Source organism: Emericellopsis cladophorae, assembly GCF_022114955.1.
Source record: "Emericellopsis cladophorae strain MUM 19.33 chromosome Unknown NODE_4_length_1054762_cov_117_872525, whole genome shotgun sequence".
In the NCBI taxonomy this organism is placed as follows: Eukaryota; Fungi; Ascomycota; class Sordariomycetes; order Hypocreales; family Bionectriaceae; genus Emericellopsis; species Emericellopsis cladophorae.
Window position 1 is genome coordinate 258,378 of NW_026250929.1, and position 16,571 is coordinate 274,948.

General features: G+C 61.6%; 8 protein-coding genes across 8 annotated transcripts; 4 read left to right on the plus strand and 4 right to left on the minus strand.

Moving 5' to 3' along the window:
• Positions 1–935: 935 nt before the first annotated feature.
• Positions 936–5,125, plus strand: J7T54_006444 (Nuclear migration protein-like protein; the record flags this gene model as incomplete). Its single annotated transcript, XM_051502876.1, has 2 exons — positions 936–4,023; positions 4,083–5,125. 2 exons carry the CDS (start codon positions 936–938, stop codon positions 5,123–5,125), a joined length of 4,131 nt encoding a protein of 1,376 aa, XP_051365255.1.
• A 537-nt stretch (positions 5,126–5,662) lies between these two features.
• J7T54_006445 (OTU domain-containing protein-like protein) lies at positions 5,663–6,694 on the plus strand (the record flags this gene model as incomplete). Its single annotated transcript, XM_051502877.1, has 1 exon — positions 5,663–6,694. The coding sequence occupies one exon, from the start codon at positions 5,663–5,665 to the stop codon at positions 6,692–6,694; it is 1,032 nt and encodes a 343-aa protein (XP_051365256.1).
• A 40-nt stretch (positions 6,695–6,734) lies between these two features.
• On the minus strand, positions 6,735–7,565 carry J7T54_006446 (thiol methyltransferase-like protein; the record flags this gene model as incomplete). The annotated part of the gene is made up of 1 exon (XM_051502878.1): positions 6,735–7,565. The coding sequence occupies one exon, from the start codon at positions 7,563–7,565 to the stop codon at positions 6,735–6,737; it is 831 nt and encodes a 276-aa protein (XP_051365257.1).
• A 615-nt stretch (positions 7,566–8,180) lies between these two features.
• J7T54_006447 (Rhamnolipids biosynthesis 3-oxoacyl-[acyl-carrier-protein] reductase-like protein) lies at positions 8,181–8,978 on the plus strand (the record flags this gene model as incomplete). The annotated part of the gene is made up of 1 exon (XM_051502879.1): positions 8,181–8,978. One exon carries the CDS (start codon positions 8,181–8,183, stop codon positions 8,976–8,978), a length of 798 nt encoding a protein of 265 aa, XP_051365258.1.
• A 353-nt stretch (positions 8,979–9,331) lies between these two features.
• J7T54_006448 (uncharacterized protein) lies at positions 9,332–9,556 on the minus strand (the record flags this gene model as incomplete). The annotated part of the gene is made up of 1 exon (XM_051502880.1): positions 9,332–9,556. One exon carries the CDS (start codon positions 9,554–9,556, stop codon positions 9,332–9,334), a length of 225 nt encoding a protein of 74 aa, XP_051365259.1.
• A 1,634-nt stretch (positions 9,557–11,190) lies between these two features.
• J7T54_006449 (uncharacterized protein) lies at positions 11,191–12,147 on the plus strand (the record flags this gene model as incomplete). Its single annotated transcript, XM_051502882.1, has 2 exons — positions 11,191–11,673; positions 11,740–12,147. 2 exons carry the CDS (start codon positions 11,191–11,193, stop codon positions 12,145–12,147), a joined length of 891 nt encoding a protein of 296 aa, XP_051365260.1.
• Positions 12,148–12,490: 343 nt separating this feature from the next.
• J7T54_006450 (uncharacterized protein) lies at positions 12,491–14,338 on the minus strand (the record flags this gene model as incomplete). Its single annotated transcript, XM_051502883.1, has 2 exons — positions 12,491–12,648; positions 12,700–14,338. The coding sequence occupies 2 exons, from the start codon at positions 14,336–14,338 to the stop codon at positions 12,491–12,493; spliced, it is 1,797 nt and encodes a 598-aa protein (XP_051365261.1).
• Positions 14,339–15,342: 1,004 nt separating this feature from the next.
• J7T54_006451 (INO80 complex subunit-like protein) lies at positions 15,343–16,162 on the minus strand (the record flags this gene model as incomplete). Its single annotated transcript, XM_051502884.1, has 2 exons — positions 15,343–15,742; positions 15,801–16,162. 2 exons carry the CDS (start codon positions 16,160–16,162, stop codon positions 15,343–15,345), a joined length of 762 nt encoding a protein of 253 aa, XP_051365262.1.
• Positions 16,163–16,571: the final 409 nt, after the last annotated feature.

Consider the following 16,571-nt stretch of genomic DNA (forward strand, 5'->3'; position numbering starts at 1 on the left):
GGGCCGTCAAGGGAGCCGCAGCTTACAGGACGATTGATTGGCCCTGAGCATGCATAATTCTGGCCCATGAGAGCTTGATGAACGAACGGTTCCTCGTTATGGAGCAGGGACTGGAAAAAACAAACGACAGGCCGGGCAGGGGTTACAGTTATGACTACGGAGTACGACCACCCCTGATCTGGTTCGGCCTGGCTTGGGCTGGCTGGCAGGCTCTCTCTCTCTCTCCACTTGCTTGCTTTTCACGCGGCCGTTGCCGTTGATCACTCGAGACCTGGAGCCCATCATCTCCCCAAACTCGTCTTCTGCGCGTTTCTTTCCCTTGCCAATTGCTTCTTGTTCGAAGTCGCGTCTGGTGTGAATTGACGGTCATTCTTCTCTTGTCCTTCTTTCTGCGTTTTTTTCTGGCATTTTGACTTTTACACATCAAGAACAGCAGCTTCCTGTCTATATCCACACTTGCGGCGGCAGCGTCCTGTCTTTGCGTATTTTGTAAGTGCTGGCGCAGGACGGTCGTCCGAGGACCAACACAGGCTCCATGGCTGGCACTTTGAAACTGACAGCTTTAGTGAAAAATCCTCAAAATTGTTGACTCACTCTATACCGCCTGCACAGCATTGCCTTTTACTACTTATATCAACTGCGAGCGCCTGACGAACGATACCCATACAACTGAGAACGACGCCTTGGAAACCGTCATTGGAATCGCTACTTCTGGGAGCTTGAGAGAACCATTGCCGGAGTAGACTGGCGGCGATTCGACACTGAATTGGAGATCAGAGCTAGACGATCTGAGCAGTACCAGCCAGAACAAAGGTTGACTGCGCTGAGGCCTCTCGGCTGAAACATGCATGTGGCTCAGTGGTTCTTTCGACCACAGCTGACACAGCGATTTTTTGGCAATACCCGTTCGTTCGGCGGGGTATCTCAAGGTTGTCATGTCTGGCCGGACACAGGACGACAAGGATTCAAGCGAGCAGGCGGCGACATCGCTACCTACTCCTGAGGATACTCCAGCTGGGAAGGCCAACATGTCGCGCAGGTCAATGACGCCTCCTCCCAAGGGGCCTTCGCCGCCGCCGATGCACAGCGAACGGAAGGAGCGGATGGCCAAGCGGGCATCTCGGGACATCACTACGGACGAGACCGTCAGCATCCTCGATCCTCGAAGATTCACGCCTACACTACATGCGAACCTGGTATCGGAGATCCTGGCGCTGCGGAGAGACCAGGAGGAGAAGACCAAGGTGATCGAGAGCCTGGAGGGCATCCTGACAACCTCCAAGGAACAGCAGGACGACATCCAAACGCGACTCAGCGCTGCGAACAAGGAGAACAAGTCACTGAAGCGGCAGCTGGCGCTTCTGGAGGGAGGCACATCATCTGCGCTAGGGGAGCTGTCACGCGAGAGGGACGAGGCGGTCGAGGCATCCGCCGACGTGAAGAAGCGGTTGGAGGCAGTGCAAAAGAAACTGCGCAGCCAGGAAGATAACTCGGAGAGGGTTCATGAACTCTGGGCTCGCGACAAGGACACCTGGGACGAGGAGCGGCGGAAGTTTGAGCGCAAAGTCCACATCGCCGAGAGTCGGCTCAAGTTGGTGCTGGAAGAGGTCGCCGCGTTTCAGGCGGCTCATGCCAACGGCGCTGCACAGAACACAGCGCAAGGCCATGAAAGCGAGGCGGAGGAGAGCGCTAAGGAGAATGATGGGGCTAGTGTGCGATCGATGAGCATGACTAACAGCATCCGCTTCTCCATGACGCATGCCCGCACCGCATCAGGCAAGGCTGGCGGCGCGACGCTGGCCGATGAGCTTGATTTCGACGAGGAGGATGACGACTTCAGTGAGCACGGCGGCCGCGAGAGTGTACAGTCTCGTCGCACGAGTCACGGTCGACACACGCGCACCTTCAGCCGAGACAGTGTAGCGAGCAGGACGCACCGCAGGAACCAGAGCCTGGAGAGTCTGAGGAGGCCGGCCAGTGGCCGGGGGAAGCTCTTTATGAACCAGGCCGTTCTCGAGGCTCTGGAGGGCGAAGATGAGGAGAGTGCGCCCACAGCGCCTCGAGTATCGTATGTCGACACCGGGGTTCAGTTTACGCCGCCTCCGTCGCCAAGGATGGGTGCAGTAACGCCCGAGATAGCCATCACCGAGGCCAAGATGGGTCTTGAAGGCGACTCGCCGCCTGCCTCATCAGCGTCATCAGGGCCGGAGATTGAAGCGAATTCAAGGAGGAAGCGCACTCAGATCAGCTCCCCTGCAGTGCCTGTGCTCAAGGTCGAGGCCATGGTATCCTCGTCTTCGCAGACTGTTGAGGAGCCGCTGAGCCCTCCCAGGACGCCCACGACGCGAGCTGAAACACCGCCCCCCGAAATCAGGCTGCCGACCATGGCGACCTCATCCACCCAAACGGAAGAGGCGCCCGCCATGCACAAGGGTCGCCTGTCGCCCTCGCCCTCATCTGAACCGCCACTGGTCCCGAGCATCAGCATCCAACCACCGACCAGCCGGCCGACGACCCCCAAGGAGCCAAGGTTGCCGCCGCACTTCAAGCACTTTGGCTGCCAAGTGAACATTCTGGCCTCACCGGCGGACAGCAACGATGCAGGTGTCCAGACGGAGGGCATACAGGTGGACAAGCGAATTGCTCGCCTGCCGCCTCACCTGCAGCCCTCTCACATCTCCTCCAGGCCGAGCTCACCCAAACCAGCTCCCACGGGCGCAGACATGGACAAGAGCTTCACACCACTGCCGGGGAACCTGCCACCACGGAACCCTCGCCGAGTGCAGGACACACCCCAGATGGAGATTCCCTCGTCACCGCTGTTCTCGCCGGACCATGACGAGCTTCACGATGCATACCCCGGGAACAACGACGACGGGCCGCTGTCCGCCGAGAAGGAGGCGCCCATCAAGCGACCGCACAGGTTCAGCAGCCTCTTTGCCGGCTTTGACACGGCGAGCTCGGAGGAGGAGGACTTTGAGGACGACGATGCGAGTGACACGGAGTACAGGACGGCGCTCACCGCGCCACGACCGCAGTCCATTTCCAGCAAGGCTGGTCGTCAGACCCCCTCGGAGGCGGGGACCACGTCACCCGCGTCCAAGAGGCGGAGCAACCGAAGCACGCTGAACAGCATGAAGCCCCTGGGCACGCATGTGTACAACTCGTTCAGCCTGGCGGACAAGGAGGGGGAGCAGCGGCTGGGCAAGTCTCCCGTGAGGTACGAGAAGCCAGCAGCGACGATCTTGCCAGGACCCGGGAACCGCGCCGGCGTCATGCGTAAGGCAGCCATGATCCAGAGCGGGATCGCGACCCATGGGAGCCGGTCGAGGAGCCCAAGCCTCCCCGAGGCCCGCAACCCGCCCTTTCCCATCCCGCAGCGCACGACATCGAGGAAGATCAGCGCAAGCGCCCCGCCGAGCGAGGGGCAGAGGTCGCCCACGCGGCTGGATGGGTGGAGGAGGCCGCCGCGGACGGGGGCGTACCGAACCAACAATATCCGCAAGACGCGGTCGGCGGTCGCGCTCCCCCGTCACCAGCGACACAGGCAGGGAAGCCGCTCGCCGCCGCCGCTGTCCCCGTCGACGGAAGCGGCGGAGAGCCCAGGGCTGCCACCGCTGCCCCGGAACGACATTACGACGCCGCGGCATCGTGGGCGCGGCAGCAGCAGCGCGTACCGACGGCACAAGTACCAGCCGTCCACCAACACGGAAAGGACGACGAACACGCAGCAAACGCAGAACACACTGCAAACCAACATTACGGACCCGGCGTCGGTGGCGAGCGCCGGACATACGACGGGCGTTGTGGACGCCATTGCGCAGACCATGATTGGCGAGTGGATGTTCAAGTATGTGCGGCGCAGAAAGTCGTTTACCGTGCCGGAGTCGGGTGGGAAGGACGATGTCGGCAACGACCGCCACAAGAGGTGGGTTTGGCTGGCGCCGTACGAGCGCTCGATCCTGTGGAGTAGTAAGCAGCCGGCCTCGGGCAGCGCCTTGATGGGCAAGACGGGACGCAAACGTAAGTGCGAGCGAAGACGGTGTGCGCGAGTGGATGTTGGTGCTAACAAGAGCAACTAGTGGTGATCCAGTCGGTGCTAGACGTCAAGGACGAGAACCCGGTACCCAAGGGCGAGACGGGGACGGTATTCAACCGGTCGATCCTGATCCTGACACCGCAGCGGGCGCTCAAGTTCACGGCCACGTCGGCGGAGCGGCACTATGTGTGGCTCACAGCGTTGTCATTCCTGGCGCACTCGCAGCAGGCGGTGCCAGAGATTGTGCACGCGCCGGAGCAGCATCTGAAGCCCCAGCCGATGCCAGACTACGCGCCGCCGCCGCCGCCAGCGGCCAAGATCAAAAGGGGCGGTATACGAGACTCGATCCGGCTGGCCAAGGGCAGGGCGATGCCGGCCAAGGCAGCGGCGGCGCCGAGCGTACCAAGCCTACCCAGCGCGCCCGCCCCTCAAGCGGACGATGCGACGACGAGCTTCGGGATCCCCGAGTATGCGATGGGCGCCGTGTCGAGCAACCACGCGCGTGAGCAGTCGGAGGATGCCGCAGAGCCGCCTCTGATCCCGCGGTTCCACGACCGCGGACCGCCCCCGGCGCACGGCAGGAAGAGGAGCAACACGGGGGGACTAGGGGGGCCCCCTCTGTCGTTCCGGGGCTTCTCGGGGCCGACGAGCACGGGGAGTGGACACAACCCGACGAGCAGCACGGCGGGGGACAGCATCAACACGGCTGGCTCGTCAGACTACTACAACCAGTCGCAGGGGTCGGGGAACACGGGCTGGGGGATGAGCCAGACGGCGTCGCAGAGGACGTCGGAGGCGTCGTCGCGGCCGAGCAACTTCTTTGACGCGATCGGGACGGTGCGGATGGAGGCGTTTATCAGCCCGCTCTCGCTGCAGCAGTTCAGCGAGCACCCGGACGAGGAGGACGAGTTCCGTCCGGTGATGCGGCGGCGGAGTCGGGAGGTGAGGCGGAGGCAGAGCCGGCGCAGCAGCCGGGCCAAGGACAGCTGGGGGGGTTACGGCCGCGGGTCGGACGATCGGTACACGGGGAGCAGGACGGCGGGGGAGGAGGACTACTTTAGGGATGATCCTTTCAGAGGGTTCTAGGTTTATGCTGGAGGGGGTGTATAATTCGTAGAGGGCTGACCTCGGGGTCGCATTTCTTGTAGGTATCTTGTTTGGAGGAGGCGCTGCCTAGGGAGGGCACTTGTGAGGATAGCTGTATAGCGTAGGAGTGCAAGGAAGGGGGTTTTCCACAATCGTGTCCAAGTCATTGTTTGTTGTATGATCTAAGACAGAGGACAGGACTAGACTAGACTGGACTGGACTGGACTGGAGGGAGACAGACAAGACCCTCAGCAGTCCCTTGTCCTTGTCCTTCCTTTGTCCCTGACGCCCCCACATGCGTCATTCTGCCCGCCCGCCTGCCTGATTAAATTGATTGATTGACTGATTGACTGACTGACTTGCTTGCCGGCCCTCCTCCATCTCTGCTGCCCCTCCATCTCCATCTCCAACTCCAACCCCAAGTTCCACCAACAACGCAAAAAGTCGAGTCCACGACACGACCCTACATCCTCTTCCCCGAGGCGCAGCTCTCTCAGCATTCACTCTTTCGCATCCACACCCACACCCGCCGCCACCATGGACGCGCCCGGCGAGACGGTCGAGCAGATGCAGGCGCGGCACCGTCGCGAGGCCAAGGAGCTGCAGGGCCGGATCACGTCCAAGAAGAAGAACGCGAGCAAGAAGACGCGCAAGGGGGTCAACGACGAGTGCGAGGGGATGGAGCGCGACATGCGGCAGCGGCAGGCCGAGGAGCTCGCGGCGCTGCAGGCGCCGCGAGGAGAACCCTCTGGCGGGTCGTCGTCGTCGTCGGACGACGACGAGGCCCCGAGCCGCGTGGAGAGGATGGAGAACAAGGTCGAGGAGAAGCTGGAAAAGGCCGTGCACAAGCTGCACCTCGGCAGCCCTACAGGCAGTCCTACAGGCAGCCCTACGGACACGACCAATGCGCGCAAAGCCACGACCAACGCACACCAGGCCACCCCCAACGGAGACGACCCCCTTCAAGGCAAGAAGCGAAACAGACAGCGGGAGCGGCTGGCCAGGCGGGCGGCGGAGCAGGAGGCGGCGGCGGCGCGGGCCGAGGAGGAGGCGTCGACCATGACGGACGACCGGGCGCGCGAGGGCGAGTACATGGACAAGATGTTTGCGACGTACGACCTGGCGGAGAAGGAGATTGCGCCGGACGGGCACTGCCTGTTCAGCGCGGTGGCGGACCAGCTGGCGCAGGAGGGCGTGCCGCTGTCGGATCCTCCGGAGACTGCCAGCAAGGGCAAGGACAAGGGCAAGGGGGAGGAGGAGCCCTACAAGACGGTGCGGCGCGCGGCGGCGGCGTACATGCTCGCGCACGCGGACGACTTTGCGCCCTTTCTCGAGGGCGACCTGGGCGCGTACGCGGCGCAGATCCGGGACACGGCCGAGTGGGGCGGGCAGCTGGAGCTCATGGCGCTCGCGCGGCGGTACAATGTCGAGATTCGCGTCGTGCAGGACGGGCGGACGGAGAAGATTGGGGAGCGCGAGGGCGGCGACAGCGGGCGGGTGCTGTGGCTGGCGTACTACAGGCACGGGTACGGGCTGGGCGAGCACTACAACTCGCTGCGCAGGCGATGATGGTCCTAGGTATCTTTCATGTCCCTATCCTCTATCCTATCTACCGCGACCACACAGACACAAAGTCCCGCACCGTGCCGTCCTCGTAGTAGCCGGCCTTGTGCGTCCGCAGGGGCTTGATGAGGCTCAGGCGGTGCAGCGCGTCGTCCCGGGGCTTGGGGCTCGGGGCGCTGACGACGGTGCCGTCGCCCCGGGCGTCGTAGTGCAGCGGCTCGCCGGGCGTGGCGAGCAGGGCCTCGTAGACCTCGGGGTTGAGGCCCCAGGGCGGGCCGATGTCGCGGTGCGGCTTACCCACGGGGAACTCGAGGCAGACGAGGCGGCCCCGCGGCGCGAGGAGGTGGGTGACCTGCTTGGCCCAGCGTGGCCGGAGGTCGAGCGGCAGGGCGCAGAGAAAGGTGTAGTCAAAGATGAGGTCAAAGGGGCCGCCCGCGCCAGCAGCCCAGTCGTCGGCAAAGAAGTCGCCCCGGACCCAGTGCACGCGGCCCCGCTCGTGGCCCTCGCGCACGGGGTACTGCTCGTAGCCCTCGTCCCGCTGGGCCTGCTCGTTCCGCCGGGCCATGGCGAGGCCCGTCTCGCTCACGTCCAGGCCCCAGGCGTCGTAGCCCAGGCTGGCGAGGAGGAGGGCGTCGTGGCCGAGGCCGCAGCCGGGGACGAGGGCGGTGGCGCCGGGGCTGGGCGGCGGGACGAGGTCGGGACGCTGGAGGAGGAGGTCCTTGAGGGCGAGGGAGGGACCGGCGCGGTCCCAGGGGTGGTGGGCTTGCTCGTAGAAGGCGTTCCACTGCTCGGGGTGGGCGTCGGCGGGGAGGTCCTTGAAGGCGGTGGCCAGGGGGCCGAGCTGCTCAGGCTGCTCAGACTGCTCAGGCTGGGGCATTGTAGAGGCGAGGGGGTGACACTAGAGCTCTCTGCGATGGAATGGACTCGCTGTCTGGCGTGTAGGAGGATGGGATGGAGGTGGGTGGGTGTTGAGAGGTTAGTACTGTTTTACGTAGGTGTATCCGTACTGGAGACAGACATGGCATGACGTGCGTGGGGTCAAGCCGCTCCGCATACCGTAGAGCCGAGAGAGAGAGATGGCACGCGAGCGACAGACAGACAGACAGACTGACTGGCTGGCTGGCTGGGCTCGGTCATCTGCGGTGCAGCATCCGGGGAGGATGGCATTGAATTGAATTGAATTGAATTCCACTGAGTTTCTAGATGGGATATGTTTCTTGCTCATGCCAGGACACGCTGAGCCTGCTGCGAAGGCGCCCTCGTGAATCGACAGGGTTGGGTGGTGCTAGTCTAGATGTGCTGTGTGCACCCCATCCCCATCCCCATCCTCATGGGCCGAGGTCCAACTCATTGCTTGCCAGGACTCCATCACCATCCATCGACTCTCCTCTCTCACCTCATCCTTCACCTCGTCCTGAATCCTGACCAGCCTTGTGAGCCCCTCCCACCGCCAAGCACCTCCCCCCCCCCCCGCCGCCGCCCCCCAGACAACATGGACGCCTCCCAACTCTTCGACGTCGCCGACAAGGTCGTCCTCGTCACGGGCGGCGCCAAGGGCATCGGCGCCATGATCGCCCAGGGCTTCGTCGCCAACCACGCAAAGGTCTACCTCACCGGCCGCGACGCCGCCGCCATCACCGCCACCGTCGAGGCCCTGTCCGCCAGCAGCCCGCGCCACACGCCCGTCGGCCTGCCCGCCAACCTCCAGAGCCTCGACGAGTGCCGCCGCCTCGTCGACGCCGTCGCCCAGCGCGAGCCAGGGGGCCTCCACGTCCTCGTCAACAACGCCGGCGCCACCTGGGGCGCCGACATTGACGCGTACCCGGACGAGGCCTGGTCCAAGGTCCTCACCCTCAACCTCCACCGCGCCTTCACCCTCACCCAGCTCACCCTGCCGCTGCTCGAGAAGGCGGCTCGTCCCGGCAGCGACCCGGCGCGCGTCATCCACATTGGCTCCATTGACGGCCTCCGCGTCCCCGCCCTCTCCTCCTTTGCCTACTCGGCCTCCAAGGCCGGCCTGCACCACCTGTCCCGCCACCTCGCCCGCGAGCTCGGGCCCCGCGGTGTCACCAGCAACGTCCTCGCCTGCGGGCCCTTTGAGACACGCATGATGAAGGCCACCCTCGAGACCATGGGCGACGCCATCCGCGAGCAGAACCCCCTCGGCCGCATCGGTGCCCCCGACGACGTCGCTGGCGCCTCGCTCTTCCTCGCCAGTCGCGCCGGCGGCTTTGTCAACGGCGCCGTCATCCGCCTCGACGGCGGGCTGTCACTCGTGTCCAAGATGTAGGGGCAGTCGGGGGGGGGGGAGGAGGAGGAGAGGGAACATTGAAGTTTGTGAGTATTGAGATGCGGGTATCTAGCGCCCATGTAAGAACGTGAAAGAGGAAGAAGAAGAAGAAGAAGAAGAAGAAGCAAAAAAAGAAAAGAGCGAAAGATAAAATGGAAAATAGCCATCCTCCCGTGCTGCATGCAAGTAGTTTGCATATCTCTGTGGTAGAAACCAAACCCCCCTCCCCCCCCGCCCCCAAAACGACCATAAATCAAGTGAAATGTCCCGTGTCCTGTGCTCCTGTACGCCAGCCAGATGATGATCATAAACCCCAGAAAAATCCAACGCTCATTCTCCTTCTTCCTCTCCCCTCATAGCGCGCAGTCCTCAAAGTCGCGCACCATGACGGCCACCTGCGCTCGCTTCGCCGCCTCGGCCAGGAGCGTAAAGTCCTGGAGATAGGGGTCTGTCGACCCGGTGGTGCCCTGCTGTGTCGGGGCCACGGCTGCGACGGGCTGCTGCGACGGGCTCGTGTGCTGGTGTGTTGTCGAGGCGGACGAGGACCCCGATGTCTGGTTTGTGGTTGGGGCGTTCATTGTGTGTGTGCGTGTGTGTGTTTGTTTGTGATGTATGATGTGTAGTCATTTGCTTCTCTGTCGTGTAGCGACAGTGCGGCCAACGAGAGAGGCGGCCAAGTAAGTGCACGAGGAGAATGGTAGTTCTTCAAACGAGGGAATGAACGCCCAGTCTGCGACAAGTCCCCCACGATGAAGAGAGGAGGAGAAAAGTGTGAAGTTGCCAGATGAGTTCTTCCGCGTCGCTGCCGTGTCCCAGATCGTCAGTCGTATGTGCGCACCGGATGCAATCGAGTCGCTTGCCCGCTCTCGCGTGTCGATTCCCCCGCTGGATCCCGATGTCTGGGGAAGCACGGATATACTACGTACGTCAAAGGAGCCGTCAAGAATGTGGGAGCCTAGGCTTTGGAATTGCTTGACGCAAGTTGACGGGCTGTCTTGGAACGTGGGGGCGGCTAGGGAAAGTACGGTAGCACTATGTCAGCCAAGGTGGTGATGTTTAGCCGCGCGAAGGAGGTTGCGAGCTGGTCCGGGGGTGGGGGATGGGCGTTCGTTGGAAGTGAAGGTTGGCGAGAGAGAAAAGTCCACGACGAGATCCAAGGTAATCTACTCCGTACTCATCATCATCCCAAGCAACTGCCGAGATAGGCGCTTGCAAAACATCACCATCCATCAGACCCACGATGTGACTGCGACGGGCAAACACTAACACTGAGAACGACCGAGATGTCGCCAAGCAGGTCGCATGTCATCCTCCAACAAGTGGGCTATCTGTCGCAAGCAGATCCACCGCATCATCACCAGGCCCGCCAGGCCCTGCGGACACTGCCATCGCCTACATGTACCTGTCTACTATCGCCTGATGAGCACGTCCTCAACTGTGATCGCATCGCATCATCACGCCTCGACTGCGAGCCTCGGCAGATAATTCTCCACGAGCCCAAGACAGCCTCGTCCGAGACTGCCCCGACGAGAGCGAGCGAGCCCCATATCTGCCCTCGGTGTTTTGCCCGTCTTCTCCGTCCAGGCTGTATTCATCTCCAACGCCGCAACGCCGCCTTGGCGACACGAGTCGTCGACTCGTCCTGTCCTGTCCTGACGGGCAATGTCGGAATCGCGCTGCTTATCTCTCTGCCAAGACCCTGTCTGGTGCATTTACCCGGTGCAGCGCAGGACCCTGGATCGCTCCTCCTTTTGGTCGCCGCCAAGCTAAGCTATTATACCACGTTACCCCCCCCCCCCCCCCGAACAAGGTAGGTAGCCTTTGATCCTCGGACGAGTGAAGCGCCTTGCCAGCGTTGGCTCACCATGAGTGTCTCTCTCCTCTGTTGACAATGTCAGCAAGAATCTGCGATACCAGTACATGTGGAGCGCTGTCAGACTGTACGTGTACGTACGGACTACGGAGTAGCCGTACCTACATGTAGACACCCCACTCTAATGGACTGACTCTTAAAGCCGGAGTAATCCCGCCGCTAGTGACCCATCGGCCCGACATCTTCCCGAACCCCGACCGACGTCAAGTCTGTCTCGTAGACGTACGTGCGTGCGTGTAGAATTCCATCCTCCAACGCCGCGTCTCGACGCGCCGCCTGCGAGCTCCGTCATCGCATCCCACCTCACCACCAGGCCAGATATAAGAGCCAGCCACCACCATGGCCACCACATCTTCCACCCCCTCGCCCCCGACCCAGACCCCGACCCCACGGCTTCTCGCCATCCCCCAGCCTCTCCGCCGTCTCTTCAACGCCTTCCCCCTCCAGACCCTCCCGCCCAACGCCCTCCCCCATCGCGCCCCGCCATCCACCACCACCACCACCACCACCTCCTCCTCCTCGATACCACGTCTCTACATCTTCACAGACAATGCCGACGATGGACGGCCGAGCTACAACCCCTCCTGCCTCAAGGCGCAGGCCGCCCTGCGGATAGCCGGTGTCCACGTCCACGTCGAGCCCTCCAACAACCACGCCTCCCCCTCGGGCGCCCTGCCCTTCCTCCTCACCGAGACGGGCCAGGTCCTCGCCGGCGGCAAGATCTTTGACCTCGCACGGGCGCGAGGCGCCCTCCCCACCGTCAAGGACGCCAAGATTCAGGCCTACCGCGCGTTGCTGGACAATGCGGTCCGGCCAGCATGGGTACGTTTTACTCTTCTCAACGCATACAGTTCTGGACTGACCAGCCAACCCCCCCCTCCCCTATAGCTCTACGCCTTGTACCTCAACCCTCGAAATGCCACGCTCCTCGCACGCCTCTATCTCCCCAGCAACCCCCTCCTCGCCGTCCCGACCTCTACGACCCTCACGCAGGCCGCCTCGGCCGAGATCCTCAAGACCACACGCACAGCCCTCATCAACCCGCTCCATCTCCTCTCGTCGTACAGAGAGGCCCTCGACGCCTTGAGCACATTGCTGGGCGAGCATGACTGGTTCTTTGGCGACGCCGTCGGCCTGTTTGACGCAGAGGTCTTTGCGTACACCTGGCTCGTCGGCAGTCTTGCCTGGGACGACGGCGCCATGGAGGAGGTTCTGCAGGAGTTTGGGAACCTGGTCAGGCATCGAGAGCGCCTATACCAGCGGTGCTGGGGTCACGTTGGGGAAAAGGTGTCATGAGCAGCCTTTGATCAGGGTCTGGCATCTATCTACTGGACATGATGGTCAATGGATGGATGCCATGTGTAACTATATGTATAATCGGCAGTGATATCATCACATAATCCTCGTCCATTGACTACGCCGTCGTCTGAGCGATCCAGCGCGCCAGTGTACGGCCCCTCGACTAAGAAAAGAGTCCCATGCACCACATACCAATGAGCCACTAATCCAATCATACAGAAATAAAAGAAAAAGGAAAGGAAGAAAACAAAAACAAAAGTGTGTTCCCTCGCCATACGCCTCGACGCCGATTCCCATGCTATGTCTGTCCATGATCTGGCCCACGACGCAGTCGCTCCATCTACGAACTCGGGCTCGGTCCCAAATTGATGTCTTCAAGAATGTCGTTGACCGAGACAAAGGCACCCTCGCCTCCTCCACGACGCGTTTCGTCCAACAGCACGCTCGTCTGCGAATATACAGTCTCAATCGCAGCGTGGGACGACTTGCCCTGGTGCACTACCCCGTCGTTAGTACTCGAGATTGCCACCAAACGACAACAAGACTCACCCAGGATAGCTTCGTTGAGCTCCTCTGCCACCTCCGTGCGGCCGTCCAGGCCCACCAGGTGCTGCAGATGCGGCTCGTCGAGCGGGTTGTTGTACGCCAGCAGCGACCAAATGTCCGACTTGCGGTTGCTCTCCTCGTACATGGGATCGTTCGCGTAGTCCTTATGCAGCTCCCTGCCATACACAATCGTCTCCGCCTCGAGGTCCATCAGCTTCGTAGACTGGATCTGGTCGTCCTCGCTCACGAGCTCGGCGCCCCCGTTGCCATTGTCGATATCCATGTCGCCCGGGTCGACGTCCTGGAGTGTCTTGGCCTGTCGCGCCACGGCGATTGCCCTCTTGATCTCCGCCGATTTTCGAATGAGCTCAATGAACTTGCGGCACCGCAGCTTGTACATGACCATGTTGCTCTCCTCCAACAGGGTCGGGTAGAATTGCCGCGTGTACCGGAAGACGCTGTCCATGTCCCCTTCGAGGACGGCTTTGCGGATGCGCTGCCGTCGGGTGGCATCGCCCTTATGCTCGAACCCTCGATCGGCAGCGTTGGCAGCATCCGGACTCGAGACCGAGTCCTGCCCTTTTGTTTCTTCCCAGAACGCAGTCGCCGTGTCCACATGACCTTCCGTGAGCAGGAATTGCATTACCAGGTTCTGCACCAAGGCCGTCTCCGACGTCGCGCTCTTCAGCCCCTTGGTGTCCGTCTTCCGGATAGATTTCCAGATCTTGCCCCGCACCCCATGCACCATGGACTCGATATCGTAGACAAATGGCCTTTCGCCAAAGTTGGCCAGGGTCCTCTCGCCGTTGCGCTTCATGCTGACCGCAGGGAACAGCCGCCAGTGGGGCTTGATCATGTCGTGAAAAGCCGGGCCTAGGTTGATGCCGTTCTTGGTAAAGAAGATGCAGTTGGCCAAAAAGTCAACACCACACCCAATGACGTCGTTCATGTTGTAGCCCTCCGAGTATCTCTTACCCACCGTCTGGGCACAAAAGACCCTGCCGTCGTCACCGTGGTAGCCAAAGGACTCAGGCTCCCACCCGACGGGCCGCGACATGGCGGCCTTGCTCGTGCAGACGCCCATACCAATGGATGCATCGTCCTGCTTCGTTTCTAAGATGGTAATCTCGAAATAATAGATGCCGCATTGAGGCGATATGGGGTGGTTGGCCCGTATGGCGGCCGCTTCCAGTCCGTCCTGTCGACTCCTCTCCTCGCCGGACGGCTTGGCCGACGAGTATCGAACCTCGTTGCAATAATTGATCGACAGACCGGAGTAGGCACTTTTGCCCCAGCGGGTGGGTAGTGGTTCGAGTATCTCGTCGTCGCTGGGCGTTGGCGAGGGCCGCTCCACGACCGTGTGGGCCATGCCCCGATGGGAGCCAGGCGGTAACGACGGATCATCCTCATCCCCCATCGTGCCCGAGGCCTTGGCCGTCTTCGCCTCCTGTCGCCTCATGTGGTCTCGTTCCAGGCGTTGCACGTAGGGCGAGTGCTCGAGGTACTGTGGGGTGAACCACCGGTCGTCATCGTCGGATAGGGTAGGGTTAAGGATGTCGTCGAGGGGGCGACGGTGAGTTCCTCGCCTTCGTCGCGGCGGCGAGTTGTCCGGACGGTGGAGGGGATGCGAGCTATAGTCCATGATGAATTTTGCGTGTTTGGGAGCTCTCAGCGCTCGAGCTGCGAGTGGTGGTGGTGGTGGTGGTGGTTGTTGATGGGGGAGCTACCCCAGTGTCAGCCAGTCAAGGTCGCAGCACTCGGCCTGAACGCTTCGGGAGCTCCGTTGGACTAGGCGTGAAACAGCGTGCGAGTATGGTGGGCAAGTGCAAGCAACAGTCAGACCAGGCCTCATCGCCCAACGTATCGTAACTAGAATGCAAAAGGAAAGGGTACAGCAGCGGCAGCTCCAGCACCGACGAGCGTTTCCTGGCAAGACCCGCCGCGATTACCGCATCGGCCGTGGGGATGAGAACCTTCAGGGTGGCCGAATTCGGCTTAGTGGGTCTTTCCTTGACTTGGTCGACGATTGATAGCCCGTGATGAAAGCCAAAAGATCTCCGAAACAAGCCAAAGTTAGCTGAGTCCGCGCAGAGTAGGCCGATGGCCCAGATCATCACTTCAGTGCATCTCAGCCAAGCCTCGTCAGTGCCACCAAGGTGAGCCGCCTCAGCAGAGGGGGAGACCCACCGCCTACCTCACGAGGACAGCGTCACGCCTCCATCATGAAGCATGAGAAGAAAAGCTGGAAACATTACAGGTGACACAGGTTGCCGCAAGCACCCGAACCATGTAGCACAATGGACGGAATGAAAATGCTCTTGATTGCTCTCACCGCAACTTGCCACCAATGGCTGGCTATGAACGGGCGTCCCACGCCCTCCCACCCATCAATCCATCTATTACCCGACATTCTTACACTGAAAATCTAGCATGCCTGACAACCGAAACTCCTTGCGTGTAATGCGAGATGCGTAGTCCGCCGCGACCAATCCTGAACGCCAGCAACCATAAACCGGAAGCATCAAAATGCTCCAAAGTGAGAGCGTGATGTAGTATGAACATGGGGTCGGAGCATGAATCAACTCCTGTAGAGAACTAACGATGATACGTCTGCAAGGCAGCACAGGCCTGCACGGAAGCCCCGTTCTAGGAGGCCGCCGTGATGGTCATGGGCGCCGGCGACGAGGCGTGGTTGCTCGGGGGCGCGCTGGGCATCTCGGCGTCGACGCCACTGTTGCTGTTGGCAGCACTCGTCTCGCCGGCAGCGTTCTCCTTGTTCTCCTTGGTGCTGCTGTCGGCTGCCGACGCCGCGGCGGAGTCTTCCGTCGTCGACTCGGGGGCTTTCTTGGGGGGTGCCTCCCAGCGAGGAATCTCCCACATGACGCCGGTGAAGCTCTTGAGCTTGAAGCCACCCTTTTGCCACCGGCGGCACGGCTTGCCTGTGCGGTCAAGGGCGCGTAGGCCGGCGTTGATGGCGCCCTGGTTGGCCTTGGGGCCGAGCTTGTGCGCGGCGGGTTTGGCCGCGTGGTCGATGGTTCCATCCTCACTGTGAAACGAGGTTAGCAAATCTAGAAGAACATGCAGTGGAAGGGAATGGCACGTACAGGCGCGGCTTCTTCTTAGGGCCCGGCTTGCCCTTTTGCTTCTGTGACAAGTCGACATTGGCCTGCGCACCACGCTTCACACCCTTCTTCTTGGGGCCGTCGCCAGGAGGGCCCATGGCGCCAGGCTGAGGCGTGCCATCAGGTTGCGGCGTCGCGGTGTTCGACTCAATCTCGACAGGCTGGAGTGGCTTGCTGTCGGTGGACGAGGCCGGGGACTGCTTGACCTCGTCGGCAGGGGGCGTCGTCGTGTCGCTGGCGGGAAGAATGTCGCGTAGCTTGTCGGCATTGACCCTCAGCGTGACGACGAGCGTCTTGCCGCTGGACTTCCGCCGACCGTCGGCTGGTTTAGTAGACGGGGCCATGGTAGAGGGAAAAGTCGACAATGGAGTCCTCGTCGAGATGGGTCAGGGAAAAGTGAAGATGCCGACGACGACGGCAAGCTGACGGATACTGCGGAATGTTGTACGCAGTACGGTTGGTTCAGGCGGGCAGAGGTGGCTCTGCTGGCCAAGCCGGCTAGTGACTGAGAGTCGAGCAAAGTGACTGATGCGAAGTATTGGTGTTCTGTATCCGTAGATCCAGGGGTGGGTACTCGTGGCCTTTCTCGCAGAAAAGGGCGAGGGCAGTGAGTCTGGGTGGTGATGGGTGATGATGGTGATGGTAATGGGGGCAAGGGAATTTCAGGGAATGGAGGGAGCGAAGGGGATTGATGACGGGGGCATCATTTTGGGTTGGCGGCGAGGCCATGGTGGTCTCAGGCTCATCCTCATT